This window comes from Sipha flava, unplaced genomic scaffold, assembly GCF_003268045.1.
Source record: "Sipha flava isolate LNK unplaced genomic scaffold, YSA_version1 51_pilon_pilon, whole genome shotgun sequence".
NCBI classification, from domain to species: Eukaryota; Metazoa; Arthropoda; class Insecta; order Hemiptera; family Aphididae; genus Sipha; species Sipha flava.
The window spans coordinates 630,050-650,097 of NW_020273468.1; the positions used below are offsets into that span (position 1 = coordinate 630,050).

The 20,048-nt window shown below is 32.7% G+C and overlaps 2 protein-coding genes across 2 annotated transcripts in view; one reads left to right on the forward strand and one right to left on the reverse strand.

The window, feature by feature from the left end:
- LOC112690720 overlaps window positions 1-20,048 on the reverse strand; it is a 43,851-nt gene that overhangs the window by 9,779 nt on the left and 14,024 nt on the right. The window lies entirely within an intron of this gene.
- LOC112690756 (tigger transposable element-derived protein 4-like) lies at window positions 1,501-4,058 on the forward strand. The gene is made up of 2 exons (XM_025564836.1): window positions 1,501-1,706; window positions 2,009-4,058. Exon 2 carries the CDS (start codon window positions 2,016-2,018, stop codon window positions 3,960-3,962), a length of 1,947 nt encoding a protein of 648 aa, XP_025420621.1. The 5' UTR covers window positions 1,501-1,706; window positions 2,009-2,015; the 3' UTR covers window positions 3,963-4,058.

Genomic DNA, 20,048 nt, shown 5'->3' on the forward strand with positions numbered 1-20,048 from the left:
TACTGGATGTTAGAAATTCAAAAGGAGGAACGGGTACGATTGTTTTCCATACAAATTATAGAATAAAAATGTTTTTGTCATGGTTTTCGTGAAGTAGAATACGTTAACCCTATTTGTGGCGTAAATGAAAAACTTATTAAAATCGAACATTTATATTGCCGAGGATCAGAAAAAATAAAAATAAAATAAGTGTACGTTTGTGTGTATGGTACAAACCGCAGCAGGAGTAGATATAAAGGTGAATATATTCGCATAGGTGTACGCAGACTTTGTCCGCAGGGGGATCCCTTAAAAAAAGTGAACCAAAGATTCTTTTACTAAAGACTACTAGTATAATTAAATATTTTAAATTTTATAAATTATTTATTTAATTCAATATGCAAATATAAAAATAAATACTATTTAAACTTACACAACTTATATCTAAGAAATCCTTATTTACATATTATTTTACTATTTACAACTCCATCCTTCTGTTCACGGGAGTAAGGTTTTTAAATGTATCAATTACATCTTCAATTTTTATATTATATGCATGTTCTGATTAGTCTGATTAATAACTAATAACTTTATTACATTTATTCACAGATATCAATTATATACTATGAGATTAAAACTGACTTTACTTTATTCATGTAAAATGTAAAAATGTTCGGTATCTTGTATATTATAGATGTACGTTCATTAAAGAAAAAGCCAGAGTCCGAAGGGGGGGCACGGCCCTCACACCCCTTCCCCCGTGCGCACGCCTATGTGTATTCGTTGATCACATAATATAAGCGCTTCGCATTTAGGGGGAACAATGTACAGTTTGAATATGAGACAACATTCGTAACTGTATTTGTTGGCCGTAACTAACAGTTCAGGCTCAAATGTTTAATCAAACCTAGGCAGATTTAAGTTTCGCCACCCCTAACATGTGAATATTACATCAAATGTTTTTTTTTTTTTTTTTACATAAACAATATTTAAAATGGACTTCATTCCGTGTTCATTATATTTATTAATGTAAAGTTAACAATTGATTAAATAAATACGTTTTTAGACAAGTAAACCACTATTAATTTAAATAAAACGAAACAACGTGAAGATTCTTTTTTTTTACTAAACATAATTGTACATGACTAGGAATTGTAATTTATTTATTTTTTAGACTATTTTGTCTTAGACGTATTGCTTATGTCGCCTACCCCTTGTGCCGGGCTCGGTAACGAATAATCAGGACAAATTCAAGTTCACAAAACGTCCACATTCTATCGGAATCGTAAACAATTTTTCAGAAAAATTTAGGTGTATACAACACGTAGATTCGATTACTTATCGTGTACAGACTTTTGTACCTAATATCTCGATTGCTTTAATCGTACAAGTCCAATTAAAAATATAAGACACTATTTAAAAGTATAATCATTTCAAGAGTGGAAATACCGAGTGAATACGGATCCCTTCACACAACGACAATTGCACTGCCGGTTGCACTACGTAGGGGAAAGTGGGGGAATACCGCGCATTGGGTAATTGCGCGCAGTGTGATATCTTATAAACCAGTACATTTTAAAATTCAGTGATTGGCTTTAAATAATCAGCTGTTTAGTCTCATCAACAGAAAAAATATTGATAAAAATATTATCAATATTTGCTGAGTTATCAAGCCGGTCATTAATCTCCAAAAGAAACTAAATAAAAGTACTGGATTTCGTAACGTGGTAAGTTATTTATAATTAATTATTTTTTAACATATTAAAATATAGTTTTGTAGAGAATTTTCTCAGCTTTATTTAATATATCACCAACTAGATAATATTATTTTACACATTTTATTGTATATTGATTATATAACAAAAGTCGATTGGGGTAATGCTGCGCGTCCTAGTCGGGAAATGGAGCGCATACATTTAATGCGCGGTATTACCCCATTCGTAGTTTTACTTATTTGGCTATACATATTGTTTATTAAATATTCATCTGTTATTCATGTTAAATAAATAATTGTTATTTATATTTCAAGTTTTAAAATGCCAAGACTATATACTAGGAAGACTGAAAAAGCAAAATGGACAGCAGAACAATTACAAGCGGCTATACTTGCCATTAACTCAGGTCGAAAAATTCGTGATGTTGGTCGATCTTTTGGTATTGCAGAATCAACACTTCGGGGTAGACTAAAAAATCAAGATTATGGTAAACCTAAACTTGGTAGAAAACCAATATTTTCTTATGAGGTTGAAAAAGAATTAACGAAACATGTATTAAAACTGTCTAAATACTTTTATGGTTTAACACCAACTGAATTAAGACGACTTGCTTATGAATATGCTGTTGCAAATGGCATTGAACACAGATTTTGCAGCTTAACAAAATCAGCTGGATATGACTGGCTAGAACTATTTCTAAAAAGAAATCCCGAAATAAGTTTACGCACTCCAGAAGGTACCAGTTTAAACAGAGTTTCATCATTCAATGAAACTAATGTACGATTATTTTATAAAAACCTAGAGGAAACAATGGATAAGTTCAAACTGAATGATAAATGTACTAGAATTTATAATGTTGACGAAACGGGAATTACAACTGTTCAAAAACCATCAAGGATATTGGGTCCAAAAGGCCAAAAGCAAGTGGGGTCAATGATCAGCTGGGAACGTGGTAAAAATGTTACAGTTGTTTGTTGTATGAATGCTGCGGGTTCATTTATCCCACCTATGTTTATATATCCTAGGGCTAGAGTTAGTCAATTGTTAGGTAGAGGTGGTCCAGCTGGTTCTTTATATGAGTGTTCAAAGAATGGATGGATAACAACTGAACTATTTTTTAAATGGATGGAACACTTTGCTAAAGTTGTCAAACCAACAACGCTGGATCCAGTTATGTTAATATTTGATAATCATACCAGTCATATTTCTATTGAAATTTATAACTTTTGCAGATCAAATGGTATTTGTATTGTGACTTTACCACCACATACTTCACATAAATTGCAACCACTTGATTTAACTTTTTTTGGACCTCTTAAGACTACTTTTAATCGCGAATGTGACTTGTTTTTAAAAGCCCATCCACATGAAAAAATAACGATGTATGATTTGGCTTCACTTTTTAATAAAAGTTATATAAAAATAGCTACAATGGACAAAGGGTTATCGGGATTTAATAGCGCTGGTATTTTTCCATTGAACACTGATAAATTCACAGCCGAAGACTTTGCACCTGCACAAGAATTACGTGATGTAGAAAAAGAGTTTACTTTTGAATATTTAGAAAACGAACTTGATATTTCTGAAAATCAACTCAGCACTCGGCAAGATAATGAGAACGAACAAGAAAACTTTTCTTTGGAACGTGAATTACAGGCAATAGAAGAAGATTTTAATTTTCCAAGTTTACAGGATGAATCAACAAGTATACATGATAAAAAAGGAATAGTTAAAATAAATGATCTGCCATTAACATCAACTGTTATTTATCATACAAGTATTGAACAGTTATGTCCAATACCAAAAGTAAATGCCACATCGACTAAACGTTCTACATCACGCAAACGTAAATCCATCGTGTTGACAGATACACCTATGAAATTAGAATTGGAGCAAGCAAAAGAAAAACGAGAAATGGTAAAAAAAATAAAACAAGAAAAGTTAGTAAGGAAACAAGAAAATTCTAAACAAAATAAAGTAAAAGTAAAAGAAAAAACACAATATAACTCAAAAAAAAATCAAAAAAAATCAATAACGGCTGTAAAATCAAATAAAATTAAACGTGATGGTAAACGTCAGCTTAACTTCAGCACCATTCTAAGTGATGAAGAAACAGATGTAAATGAGTTCCAACAAATATGTGCAGTTTGTGGAGAATTTGGTCTCAATGAAATATGGTATCGTTGTAGAGATTGTGGACTTTGGGCACATGCGTTATGCACATCAACTGACAGACCTGCTTCGTATATTTGTGATTTTTGTCAATAAGTTCCTATCTAAAACTAAAAGACTAAGTTATTAATTAAGTTCTATATTTTTTAATTTAAAAATTATGTTTCATTTTATATTGTTAAAGATTTTAAAGATTAGGTATGTTTAAGTTTTTTAATATTATTATATTACTATATATTATTCTAATTTACCTATTTTTACTTTTGTTATACATTTTTAAGATTTTAAAAAAGGAATACATTTTATGTTAATTTGTTATAAGGTTATTATTCAACTGTTTAAGTTTTTTTTGCATATTTTTAATTTAAAAATTTTTGTTATTTTATGTTGTTAAAGTATTCAACACTTGAATTAGGTTTTATTTTAATATACCACTATACCTACAGTATTTTAAAATAAATAGTTTTGAAAGATTTTATAACAATTAGTTAATTTATTTAGTCATTTTTTCTATTTTTATTTTAATAATAGGTAGTTACCATATGTGGTTTCATGTTAAAATCGTTGCGCGGAATTCCCCCAAGCGTGCGTGGCATTACCCCACCACTCGGGTAATATCACGCATTTTAACATTTTGGAAAACAATTAATTTAAAAAAAAATAACAATAGTAAACTAAATAAATAATATTTATTAAATAGCTATCATGTTTATGTATCAAGAGAAAAAATTTTTATTAAAATATCTGCTTACTTAAGTCCATACTAATTATTTTAGCTTAGGTGCGTGTCATTCCCCCACTTTCCCCTAAGTGCATAAGTCAGTTAACGTATTATATGGGAAACGACGGCGTGCGGTCAATTATACGCCATGTTTTGTAAACTTTAATGATTTATATTGTTATGAACGCGAAACGTGATGACAACAAAAACGCAGCCTCGTCGCGGCACAAGAGAAGAAAAAAAAAATAATCAAATAATAGTATAATTAACAATGGGTATAAAAACTCGTGCGCGTGTGCCTCTGTTACACGCGAATATCTCGCTGTGTGTGTACGTACACGTTTGTATTTACCCACACACATACACATATAGGTACCTACACGCGCCGGACGAGCGGGTACACGGATAATGTTTACCGTTATTCGGGTAAAAAGGGGTGTGAGGAGGGTTTGGCGCGCACGTTTAATATTATGTATTAGCATTGTATACACGGTAGTGCGTTTTTCAGGGGGATGATCGGGTAGGCTGCGCGATCTAATGCTGCTGCTGCTGCCCTTGCATTGTACACAATTCACACACACACACGTGCAAACACAGTCACCCGTTGCCGCGTGATGACTTGTACAAACGCGGCCACGTGTCTGGTACACTTAAATCAAAACAAAGTCACGAGCCCCGTGAAATAAGTAATACGGCATCGCGTATATACGTATAACAATAATAATGGTACACACATATATCTACCGTTCGCGTATATTACAAACACGTATATATATAAGGTCTTGAGGGATGCGGATTCGGTTGACTGACAGCCGCCGCCCAGTCGCTGACCCTCTCTGTCTCACTCATACCCGTTACCTCCGACCCCTGGCGATTAATAGGGTGCTATTCCCGGGGCTCGACAACGATATTTGTCCACTTCTATACATGTATATATATATATATATATATATATATATATATACGCGTGCCTAACTATGTGTCGATGAGCATTTCGTATAGGTACACCGGGTACGCGTGTCGCCCGTACGCACGACAATGAAAATAAAATACTGCGCCGACTGCGACGAGGGAAAAATGTGCGTAATCGTCCGCGTATTATGCGCGCACGAGTCTCCTTTCTCGCGCGTTTCCGATCCGCATAATGTACATGTAATATCGATGATGTCGCCGCGTTTCTCCCGAAGTCCGGACGTGCGAATTGTACACAAATAGTCGTCTGCGATATCATAAACGTCAGCGGATTATTCGAGCTGTTTGAACGAGATCGTATTGTGATCTACGGACGGTGTAGATTATTATCGTTGCAAATGATCAAAATGTACGAGACAAAGTTCGTGTGTTTTCCCGCCGCGGTAATAGTCGGTCAACGGCGATGGAAAATAGTGAAATCGATTATTATTATGATTGTTAACGGAATGCACACCACTGACGAGCCCGCGACAGGATACGACTGGTGTGCACACGAACGACTCATGGAAAAAGAACCATGCGTCACTGGCGGCTCCGAAGTCTCCGTCAAACACCTACTGTTAAGGAAGAGAAAATAATACCGAATCTCGAAAATGTATTGTTTTTGCTGTTAATCCAGTAGAATGTTCTCAAGTTGACTCGAAACAAAACGCCCCCCGAAGGGTTTCATTGGTTTTTGATTTCGTTACTTTACAAAGTCTACGGTCATGTGTACACGCATTTTATTCGTACGCATAACTTTAAGAGCGAAAACGAAGGTTTTCGACCCAATCACTGCCATAGATGTATAATATACGTTCACACACACATATATATATATATATATATAGGTACCCTACGTGACGTGCGCGGCGATGATAGATCGTGTTGAACCCGCACAACGATACAGACTTGGATTGTGTCATAAACTCTCGTGTACAGCCGTACAGGGTGTGGTAATACGTTTGGATTGCTTTCGAATTCTGATTAACGTCAAACAATTCGGGCGTACTGGACTATACTATACATGGTGCACTTACTACCTAAAAAAACGTTTCCTAATAATTGTTATCATGGCTTGAAGTCCGGTCGGTTAGTATTGAACGATGCGCCATATCGATTTCTGTCATTCTATGAGGTGGCGGCCGATTCTCTACTATACCTTTCTTTCTTTGAAGCTTTCTGTTTTATTTTGAACCTAGTCAGTTCTGAAATCCTTAGCGTAGGTACATAAAATCATACCAACGAGTATATTATAACGCGTGATACGGCGTTTAAATACGTTTCATAAAGTTGCCAATTAATACAATATTTATTAATTTTTTAAATGTATATAATGCTAGATGACGCGAAAAGTAAAATATCAATCTTTTTCAAGTTTCCCTTTCAGATTTAAAGTATCGAAGATACGCTGTAGTTTTTGTGACTCGATTCGTATGCGCATCGGCAGTGTAGTACAATGTATTTCTACTCTTTGAAATCGTCGAAAATCCCATTCCAACGATTGCATTATTATGCAGTTGTATTTACAACTCTACCCCACGGTTTATTTCTCGTTTACTGGCTCGCTAACTTAATAATTAATATTCAAATTTTTTGTTTACACAACACTCGTTCCCGCTGATCTGTAGAACAATGCTGTTCTCGAGCTTGAACAAATCGATTATAATAAAAACCAAACTGCATAATATTGAACGCTTATATACTACTGTTTGCCTGAAAAAATTATCATTATGAACGTCTTATGCATAGTTTTGAAGTTACATAATGCTATAAGGTACAGCTGACAATAACTTAAATTTTATCAACATGCGATAAGTACTATGATTCCCAAAGAAACTGAACAGTAATTTTCATCCTGCGTTCGACAGTTTTATTATAATTAAATGGTTTATTTTGAAAAATAGAAATTGTTAGGTACACTGGAGGTTAGTATATAATATATATAAATATATAGTATATAATATTCAATAAATATATTGTAGAAAAATGTATGAAATTATGAATAACAAAACGGAGTTTTGTACGGAGTCAATATCCTTGAAAAAAAAAACAGTTGGATTCACGTAATATTTTAAACTAAAGAATAATCAAACAAATATTTGTTTTTATTATTTTATTTTATCTCGAGATGTTATTATTTACATTTTCAAATGTATCATCTTGAACTGTACATTATAAAATGTATATGGTGTATCATAAATTTTATACAACATATATGCACCGCACCAAAGCCTTAAGGTTATTTACGAACTTTGTTCTGCATAAATTATAAGAAAATACACAGAATTTGTACATAACGACCGCGAAAAAACTTTTTCACGTACAGAGTCGACACTTTGTTTGTACTCTAAAATGTTGAAGATTTAGGGAAAATCAAGTATACTCGAGATATAATATAATTCAACAGCCATTATATGTTTTAGACTTTTTGTATCACACAATTTTTTACGTATTAAGAGTTATTTGGACTATAAATAAATGGCCGAGTAATAAAAAAGTATGTAACTTTTAAAATATTTCATTTCCATTATATTGTAACTTAACGGGTTATTATTTCATCAATCATAAGATATGATACTTACCCTGATAAAGTTCAGTTCAAAATAGTTAAAAATGAATAGAAGAATTTTTAAAGTATATTTAATAGAATTCGATTTCTTAATTTTTAAGCGCATCATAGGATACGCCATTAGTTACTGTAATAACTTGTATGATCTAAAAAGATTTTATTGTTTTTTTTTAATAATTATGACAGTCTGTTTTATTGCTATAGTGCAATTATTACTTATAAAGCTGACGACATGTGTTCTAATCAAATGATTCACTATTTAATAACGTCGATGCTATAATAATGGTAATTTTGTGTTTAAATACATTTTTCCAAAAGAACTAGAATTGTAATTTATTTTTAAACAATGATTCTCGTTCTTTTTGAAAAAAATCTGGAGAACCTCTAGAAGAATATTTATAATTGACCTTTAGATTAATGCAAGCTTTACATTTCGCAGATTAATAGCAGTTCAATAGTTATTAATGAGTGGATTATTAATTCGGGTTATAAAATTTTAATCAGAATATTAAACTTTTTGTATTAAACCTAAACTATTCCACTGTATACTAAAAAATCAAATTAATACCTACTTGACTTATTCTAGTTACAATCATTATGTATAAAATATCCTAATTTTAAAATTTGTCATGAATACTTAAATAATTAAATAAATTTAATAAAATATATTATATACTATGTACCTAATTAAGATATTTATTGTTAATTTGTTGTTAGTTTAGGATTTTCGGATTTCAGAATCCGGATTTTCAAACTTCGGCAAATCCAGATTTTTCTCATCTCTAGTACGTATACAATTTTAGTTGAGACATGGTATGAGTACTAATATGGTGTAACCCTGCGCGCAGTGGTGTACCTGTGAAACATTTGGGGGGAGAGCATAAATTAATTGCACAATTTTTTATGGTTATAATATAATCTGAAACTTTATTATAAATTATTACTAAATACTTGAAACTCACGTTGATCACTTGATATCAAAGATAACCACATTATAAATTAGTGACTATATGTGACCATCACTCCTAATCCCAATTCGGTTGAATATTGATATTTTATATTACATTGATAAGTGATATCAAAAACTTTTAATATCAAACACGATTACAATCAGTGAAAATTAAAAATATTTATAATTTACATTATTTAAGCTTGACAATTAATTTGCATTATGGCATCAAAAAAATTCTCGGGAGGGGGAAAATGCCCTTGTTACGCCACTGCCTGCGCGTAGAATTATGTGTACTACGATATCTATAAATCGTACAACAAAATCAGTTTGTAACGTCACGGAATTTATTCGTTATTATTATTTCTTCATTTATTTTTTCTTATTATAATTATTATTAATATTTAATGAGAATAAAATTCCAGATAAGAACAATTTTCAATTAATATTATAATGATATGTACGTACAATCTTATTATATAAGCTATCACACATATCATACATGACCCTCTCCTTCCCCCCTATCTGAAGATTGCGGTGTCCGGGTATTACGACATTCGTGCGACTGATCGCCGCCACCGCCACCATCGCCTCTTCTATGTTCCAGCGCATACCGCGGGGTATACTTGTGTAAGCGTTTCCCATAAAATTATAAAAATACGCTCTGTCTTTGAACAACCACGGGCCGAGAACGTCATCACCCCAGGTCCGTCTCAAGATTTTTTCAAAAAGTGTACGCCGACCAAATGATGGGCTAAGCGTCAACCATGGGCCTTCGACGGGCGAGAAGTCGACAAGCATCAAGGCAACATCAAAATAAATATATATATATATATATATATATATCAAAAAAAGAAAAAAAAACTGTAATGTATTTTTCACATTCCCCATTTCTCTAATTATTATTTTTTTTTATTGTACAACAGCTATCCTGTCATTTCCTCATCACTATTTTATCATTAATATTAAGACTATTAAAAGCCTACGAGTTCCATCGACGTGCCCTAAGCGACACCACAACGGTGCGGCTCATAAGGTCATCGCGCAAATGTACTCTTTGTGCGATGGGCGCGAAGTAAGCCCATAAAAAAAGGCCGAAACGTCACAAGTTACTTGCAAGTATCACTGTTACCCGTGTATTAAACCGGTTGCGGCGCCAAGGCATTTTACTAGTCACCGGGCAGACCAAGAATTCTACGGCCAAGCGTTGTAGAAAATGATATTGCATTTATCAACTTTAAATGCAATCAACGTTATCCGACACACGCATTTAGATCGCGAGTAGTGTTATCCAATAATATTACAGTACCTAGTATCTCGACTGTACTTAATCGCGTGTTTCCGCTTTTTAACGGTGAACGATCACAATTAGTTTCCGACTTATTAAGAATAACATCTACGTTTAAGATCGGGCTAACGGTACCAACGGTAAGGGCGGTAATGATAGGGCGCGCCCCTAGTCGCCGTCGTCGCACCGAACATCGAAAGAGTTACAGAGGGTACAGGCTCGCAATTCAAACGCCCTATCGTCCGCACGCTATAAGAAATCGTTTGCAACGTAACGTGCAGTGCTAAGAACGGTGAAAACGCAGGCACCGGCGCGACCGGAAGTATCGTGCGAACACCGACCGCAAGATCATCCCCCGGTCGCTCGCGAACACGGGTCGGCCATCGGATCGCGGTCTCGTATCGCACCCCGGCCGTCCGCACGGACAACGGTTTCGCGCTGGCGTTCGATAACGTTAACGTTATTATATTTCGTGTACACGAATGCGTCGCGGTCGCCGCCGTACATCCGACAGGGAGGGATGAAAAATGTTTTGTGAAACCGCGCGATGACGACCGGGCGAACGTTCGCGTAACGAATGGTTTGTACCGCACGCGCGCGCACACACTTACTACCCCTTATCTTCATTAGTGAATACAAAAGAGACTCGAAATTAATGACGCCGCTCGTCGACCGCCATAAATCAACCCGTTTGATCATAAGAAAACGGCACCGGTGATGACGGCCGTGGCGCGCGGAGGGCGAAACACATTTCTAGGTTATAATGGTGTACAGATACAGATATATATATATATATCCGAGCGAGCGCTCGTACGTCGTGTGTTCGGGCGAAAGAAACTGTTTAATTCAATCGTTTCCTCCGCGTAACGTCGTCGTCGTCGTCGTAGTCCTGCTCTCGCCGCCGACGGCTACGGCGAAAAGGGCTTCATAAATACGATCTCGTATATCTGTTCCGGATATCCACTCGAAAATTGATGACGGGTAGAAGAGGCGAATCGTGTACAATAATAATAATAATAATAATATCGTTATTATATATATATACTGGCGCGTCCGTAACACTCGTTAGGCTCTTAATCACTGCGCGCGCACACACGCTCGAGCAATCGTATGTACACGACTAGCGCTATACTGTTATCATTTTGATATTATTTTTACACGCTCGTCCCGCCCCGTCAGCATCATCACTCGTCCCCGCGAGCCTCGCAGCTGTCTCGTCGCTTTTGAACTTTTCTCTTTTTCCTCCGAAATTTCCTGGCCGCGCAACCGTTCTATTTTTTTCCCCCTCGATCCGTTTTTAATAAGGAACCATTGCGACGGCAACGATTCGAGTGGCGTATACATATACACAGCGCGAGCTTACGACCTTAATGGCAGCCATCAAAATACTATCAACGGAGGTGGGCGAGAGAGGAAAAATCTTCGGCCGTCCCCGCAAAATTTGTCCAGGTGTCGGGCGCTGAGAGCGAGATAGAAAAAACAGCTTAACTAAAATACAAAACAGATTCTCTCTTTTTAAAAAGCCGGAAACTTCGCAGTTTTTATTATTTAACCATCTGGCAATTTAAACCGGAGAGATAAGACTGTTGGCCGTCTCTTCCACATTAAAACTTCGGCAAATCCGTTTTAATAACAATAATCTTATTTTATATTCCAAGACAAATAATGGAATTTTAATTAAGGATTTATTTTACTCCCGGACGGATATATATGTATACGCATATATATATATATTATACATAGTGAACAGAGGGAAAAAATATTATAATATGAATTTAAAACGTTTCTGTATTTTTTTTCACCACAACGTTTTTATTTCTATTTGAAATATCATCAAAATAAGTCTCGATCTCTCTCAATATATATATATATATATATATATATATATGTATAAGAGTATTTATTTTAATTTTATTTCATCTTTTTACAGCTCGTCCGTTGTTGACCTGGTTACGGCGGTGGCAGCAGTGGAGTACCATTATCGGTTAATAATTTCACCAGAAGCCACGGGTACGGAGATATGGAGATATACGTTTATATATATATAGTACGGGAACTCGATATCGGAAAATCTCATTTCGAAAAGGGAGAAAGAGAGAAACAGAGTTCGTAGAGTTTGTTTTTCAGATATAACGCTGAATCCTCGTGCACCGTATTTCAACGCATTTGCATAGAATTAGCATACTAGTTGATCCCTTATTGCTCACCCTTCCCGCCTATCGCCTTTAACAACAACTTTCGGCACCAGATATCTTTTGATTCCTGTACAATTCTCCCCCTACGCACCCCGCCGACGTTATTATTATTTAAACCGGTAAAGCTTCAGCGAGCTTCTACGTACACGTTAATACCCGCAGCTGCACCGGCGTTTGCACATAAGTCCTGTGCCACCACTATGCTATGCATACATATAATTATATGTATACGTGTTTAGTAAAAAGGTACTGTACAATCCATTAGTATTTAATCGCAGAATCCGTCCCGGAATGAATTCAATATTGGTATCGGAGTATAATCACGCGAATTAAATACACCCGAGGTACAGGTTGCAGAGTTTTGCACCGGTCAGCAACGGCGTGATATTTATACAAAAAAAAAACATATAATTACCGTTGATATCAGTAAAAAAATACAAAAGCAACTCCATGTGGTTTTTTTTTCTAATTTAGCGACAGATATCACGACAACAGCAACGATTTGTAAGCTTTCCGTTTGAATAAAAAACACAAAGTGGAAACACATAGGTATGAAACAAAATTATTATGGTGTATTTTTTTTTAGTAGAGGCGCTTATACAGCGCGTAGACAAAACAAAAACATAGTGATTGCGGTTACCATCGGTTTTGATAGTTTACAATTTGCCGCCCTCAACATTTACGCTATCCTCATTCGTCGGAAAACAGTAAGGTACTGTTCCGCCGGTCTGCCGTAAACCTAGAACCAGTCCAGCACATATGATTGCAATCGAATAAAGGTCCTCTTTCACAATTTTTTCGCCGGATTTTCTGTCATTAAGTGCGTGTACACTCGCAATGCACAATTATAAAATAACACGTGAATGTGATCTGCGATTATCGTTTTCCAACCAATATACTGTTGTGTATCGTCTTGGAATGATAAAAGTTACAAGAAACCATGAATAACAATGCTGTGTGAACAAAAAACGTTCTATACATTTTGCAGGTAATATACTATCAGAATAGAGATACATTTCTGTAATTTATTACGGTTCGATTACGAATCGGCTATAGAAATGTGACGCTCGTGAACTGGATTTGAGCCGATCCTATCCCACTAGTGCACTTATTCGAACATATCTGCTTGAACAGTCGAAAACAAAAATGACTTTATCGCTTCCAGTTGCTGTTGAAATGTTCTGTTCGATAGGTTATAGATTTGGCGAAAAACGTCTGAAACGAAAAATACGACAATCATAACACCTATGTAGAAAACACTTAACCTGAATGGTTCGACCAACGGGCAGCAAGATCTGTGCGTACATCACGTACATTGCCGTTATTTTATGTGGTACCAGGCTAGGGAGAATGTGTAAATATAAAATTTTAAAATATATGCGCATTGTGTACTTATATGTTATAAAAATTAATATGTAAGATGGTTACATAGCTTGAGCACACCGGTAAGAAAATCGACTGCGAATTGTTTATTAAATAGATTCGCCGTGTACCGAAAGATCGAATGCATGACATCAGATGGTTCGATAGGATTTTATCGATTCGTCTACCTACGCGCACGCCGTATAATATTATTTTTACTTCTATTGCGTACACTCGTGTACCTATTATCATTGAAATGTCTAAATTATTATAATCATTCATTAAAAACCACCATTCCCGCCGTATCTATATTGTTATTAAAATATACATAACAACTATTTTTCTCGCTGGCGATAATACACGCAGGTTGTTCCGTTTCAGCCCTGTTTAAAATAGTATTGTCATCATCACTCGTTGTTGCACATGTTTGATTTTTAATAACTGGATATAATTTAAAAATAAAAATATAATTTTGTAGTATTACTATGCGTTTTCGGATTAATAATACCGAAGTTTAAATCAAAGACTCTCATAAAAGTTATAATAATAATAATAATAATAATAATAATAATAATAATAATATTGTTTCTTTGAAAAGAATTTAATTTAAAATAAAATTGCTTTCAGAGTTTAAATTGAATACATTATTTATTCATAAATGAATGAATTTTGTTTGAATGGAATTTTTTTTTTTTTTTTTTAGTGTACAGCTTTTAAATTTAAAACTAAAACAAAACTATATACGAATACATATATTCAAGTAAATTACATTCATCACATTCGACTTCTTACCCGCAACAACAGATATTTCCAATAGTAAAATGTGTCGAAAATGTTTTCACTCGATGACTTTCTAATCTACAAGGATTCACATTAGTGCGTTAAAATGACAAGCTAAACCTTGAAATCACAAACATTGATTAGTTTTTCAAGCGGATATTTTCATATGTTTACAAGCGACGATTGATGACAACAATTCATGAATGTTGAGTGAGACTATTTTAAAAACCGTAATCAAAACAAAAGATTTACATTATACATAAGTCCTGCAGACGTTGATGTCAGACGCATAAAAAATTAATCGGTTAATAATTTCTGCACCATGTTAAGTCTCAAACCTTATACTTCTTAATGATCAGAAAACCAAAAACACCTCAAGCACCGCAAAAAATCACGCTTAAAAATGTCACTAGAAATTGTGCAACCACACATGTCCAAGTGTCAATTATTGGCCGGCCAATCCCCATCGGTAAACTGAAACAGTCGTGTACAATACGTACCTACTAATCGCATACTATTCATATAAGAGGTAGAGCACACCTGAAATCACGTTGTAACAATAGGGACATCAGGAATGTTAATCGAGTCCTGTGTGTAACACAAATAATATGGCATGTCGGTATACATACTAACCTAGCGGTTATTTAAGAATGAATTAATTATGTGAGGATAACAGTTCACAATCAAATTTTTAGATTTTTAATAATCAAGTGGAATAAAAATGTTTATCACCACTTCACTAAAATACTATTGATATAATATTATTTTAGAGTATTTACTACTACACATATGTAATGAGTATCATTTAATTTGGGTTCCTAACGTGTAATCACGATAAAACAAATACAATAATATCGTTGAACAAAAAAAATAAATCTTGATAATTTTTAAATGTGTCGAATAAAAAACAATCATCTAGTATACTTTTGACGAACAAACGTTTTATATATTTAATATAAACAGTACATCTGTACTAAATGATTAGTATTAAATATAAATATATTTTGAATATATAAACAGAATGGAAAATATAATATGAACAAAATAACAATGGTGCATAAGAACACAAGAACAAATCAGAAAACCAATTCAACTGTTAGTTAAAAAAAAAAAAATCCTGTTAGGAACGCATAGCAAAGTTATTTGTAAGTTATTGGGTACGGGATATAATATTTTAGTGGACAAAACTTCTTTCAGATTTTAATTGTTGACATAACTATAGTGGTTTTCGAATATTCTCCGGTATAATTTTTGTGTAAATCGATTAAATTTATAATTTTATATAGTATTCAGTGGCGCCGAACCTTTTTTATATCACTAGTGTAAACCCTACTAATGGGTACCCACTCACACACCGTAAAATCATAATTAAACAGCAAGTACTGTACATAATTACAATATTAATTTTCTAGAAATTATAATATATTATATACGAGTACATGTATTACATAATATTATAGAATATTTTACTATACAATAATAATCACTACCTAAAAAAGTTCTAAGGTATTTAATCCACTTGCTATACGTGTTTGGGTCCACTGATGGTATTCACTATCCTTAAAGCTTACTTTTAACATCCTATTACCTGAAAGTTCGATCAATGTTTGTAAAGGTAATAAGAGTATAAAGGATAATATGTTTGAAAACAATAACAGATAATCAAACGCTTTTTGCTATAGCTGATATGTTTTTATGATCATGCGTTTAATTTGTAAATAAATTGATGAAAACGTTCTGTTTGAAAAAATTATAATAATCCATGGTAAGTTGTTCGACATTGTTATCTACATTTTAGTTATTGTTTTTCTTCAGTGTTTATGTTTCGCTTCCTAACCTATAATTTACATTTACTCGAAATATGCCTTATTACGGTATTATTATAGTCCATCACTACGATAATCATCCACTTTTATATTACTAAATACGTCAATAATTATTATAATTATTATAATATTATCATTATAACAACCTCGTGTATTATTTCCGCGGGATGGTCGGTATGAGTAATTATTTTTTACACATAGAGTAATTATGCTGTGGGTTGTTTCCTTAATATAATTTCAAATATACACAACTGAACGCACCTGTCTAATTGACGATTGCTTTTAAATTTTTTTTTTTTTACAACCGCATTATTTATTTAATTTTTTTATTAGAGAAATCAAATCTGAATAATAAACATGAATAATAATACTAATAAATACAATTATAACTAAAAATTTCCCCTCGGAATTTATTTAATTCAAAAAATAGTTAAATTATAACTCTACATGTGAAGAAAACTACTTACATGCTCAAAAAACTGATAGATCGTCTTAACAAAACTGAGTTATGTAATAAAAAAAAAAAATAATAAAACCATAATTTCTTTAACAAAATATTTACAAATTACAATAACATATAGCATCGTACGGTCAAGAGTATCATGTTTAATAAACGAATTTTTAACGGGAGTAACATGAAAGTTCCGACAAAATTGAATTTCGATGTACGTTTCGGTATCCATTCATAAAAAAGAAATAAAAATAATGTTCCGTTGAAGCATCGTGTTGCTCCATGGGTATTTTGTTGTATTCTTACGTCTTAGTTGATATTCAATGATGTGATTGTGATACACTACAGCTCGACTGTGTACACATATAAATTATTATAAAAACAATGGTGCGAGGACGAAATATATATTTAAGCGATAAGTTTTGCATGTTTGCGCCAATCGATTTTTCGAGGGACTTAATATTTGTCCAATAAACACCCTGGCTTATATAATCTTGGCAGTATATTTTCGCGTTACAGTGCAAGGTCTAAATGTGATTTATGACGGAGTGTCTTGGACGAGATACACTCACGGCGCGAGAAAGGGTCCCGTATGCAAATGAGGTTATAATTCACATTCGAGAGGCACGGCCATCATCATTCCTTTCACCCTAACTTTACTCGCGGTATATATACAGTGAAGGAGATCGCGTAAAAGAGAAACGAAAAAAAAATAAATATAAAAAAAAAAAAGGAAAAAGAAAGAAAGAAAAGAAATATCTTTTAGTTTTTCTCGGTTGTCAAGACCAATCAAACGAACGCCCGGAGGGGTCGGAAATCGACGAGACGAATTGTTACGATTTTTGCATAAATAATAATAATAATAAATGGAGCGCATCTATCTATATAACGACAGTTTTTATTTGAGGGTTCATTAGGAGGACGAACGTTTGAATTATTGTTTCTTGCAATTAAATGACACGGCAATAACAGAAACTATTTTTTCTCCAGTTATGAAGAATCGGAATGGCTTCCGGTCCCTTGATTTTATGAATACCTAACGAGGAATTGTCGTATTGTAAACAGGTTCGTGAGTATTTTTTTTTTACTTTTAAGTTTTTTCAATTCGAAAACTTGAGAAAGCACGGCAAATGGAAAACGTTTTACTCATTTTAATATTATACACAGTGGTCGCGATTATAATTTCTATAAACAAATGTCGTATAGAAATTATGATTCAGGATGGTAAATTCTCCATACGTTTTTCATCGATAAGTTAAGGGATCCGAAACATTATTGCATAAGAAAAATGTAAAACGTTTCCATTGATTATTGTGTATTATTATAATATTTTTGTAACTTTACACTCAAATTACGTTAATTATAAAAAAAAAACTACCATTATAATAACATCTACTACTTTTACTATAATTTTAACGAATAACTTGGTCAACTAAATGATGGAGTCATGTATAACAAAAAATGTAATTTATTACTAATAAAGACCAGTGTAACAAATTATACTCGTATATATATTTTTTTCAAACCACCTGACGACTTTTTTACTATAAAGATCAAGATCTTTAACAATACATTTCAAAGGTACACATGAATTTTAAATATTAATGAATAATATTTGATAAATATATAAATATATATATATATATATATATATATATATATATATATATGTATACAAAAAATTATGTGTTTGGGTTCAAATTAGATTCAAAATAAAAATTTAAACAAATATGACATGGTTAAATAATTATTTATAAATATTATTCATATTAAAAATTTTAAGAAATTTGTAAGTGTTATATAAATGTATACTTTTTGTTTTACGTTGAATCAACTATTAAATTTTAAATGATTTAATAGTATTTAACAATAAAAATGTTGGTTCACTTTTCATTGTACGACTCAAAGCATTTATAACTGTCTAACACTTTTAATATATTTCCAAACAAATATTTCATCTATCGATTAATAAACAATAATTCCATGATTTTTGAGGAAAAAAAGTTTTTTATTTTTTAAATCAATTGAAAAATATATAAAATACATATTAGTATATAATAAATATTTATTGAAATATTAAATTAATAATTACTAAAATAAATATATTAAAATTTTAACATAGTTGTACAAAACAACTATTTTTATAAAAAATTGTTTTAGATTATTCATAGGAGATACAACTGTAATAAATATATATATATATATATATATATATAATAGATCATAAAATAAATTAAAATTTTAATATCAATCTTACTTGAAAAAGCAATTTTATGGATAACCAAATTCTCCTACAATTCTACACATAGCAGGTAAAAAAAATAATATACAAAATATTATTTTCAATCTATCTCTCTTCTTTGGTCGAATAAATATCTCGTACGGAATCTTCCATGATCGAGGTAAGAATCTCGAAACGAAATTAAAAAAAATTATTAAAATATATTATATTTAATTATTTAATTATATTCCTTTAAATTCGTATATTATATTATAAATAAACCTATACCAATAATTTTATTTCATTTAAAATTCTATTAAAATGAATTTTAAACATGTTTAAAACGGTTAAAAAAAATAATTAGAATAAATATGTTTTAAACGATTAAAACTGGGTTTTTGTTTTTTTTTTTACAAAAAAACATGTTTTTTATCAACTCTGAGTTTTTTTTAATTAATTGTAAAAATTAACCGAATTCAATTTCTGAATAAATCGTTCATATTCCCGTACAAGTTACCAAATTATAGTATCGAATACCGTCAGCTAGTTAAAAACCAATTAATACACTATTATTTAATACGAGTAAATACTATAAAAAATAAAAGAAAACAAATACAGACACTGCTACTTCGGTATGTTTGAGAAAACTCAACAGTTGGGCAATTGAATACCATACTTAAATTCTAAATCCCTTTCCGTATTGCACGTGCATTTTACCTGTACCTCATCGACAACGATTCGTATCGTTTCAGGTGTACGTACGGCGAACGCAGGTGTTGAACATTTTTCCAATCTGCTTTCTTATCCGTAACCCGTGCGGGGAACAGGCGGAATCTTCGGAGCAAACCTTAACCGACGAGTATTGG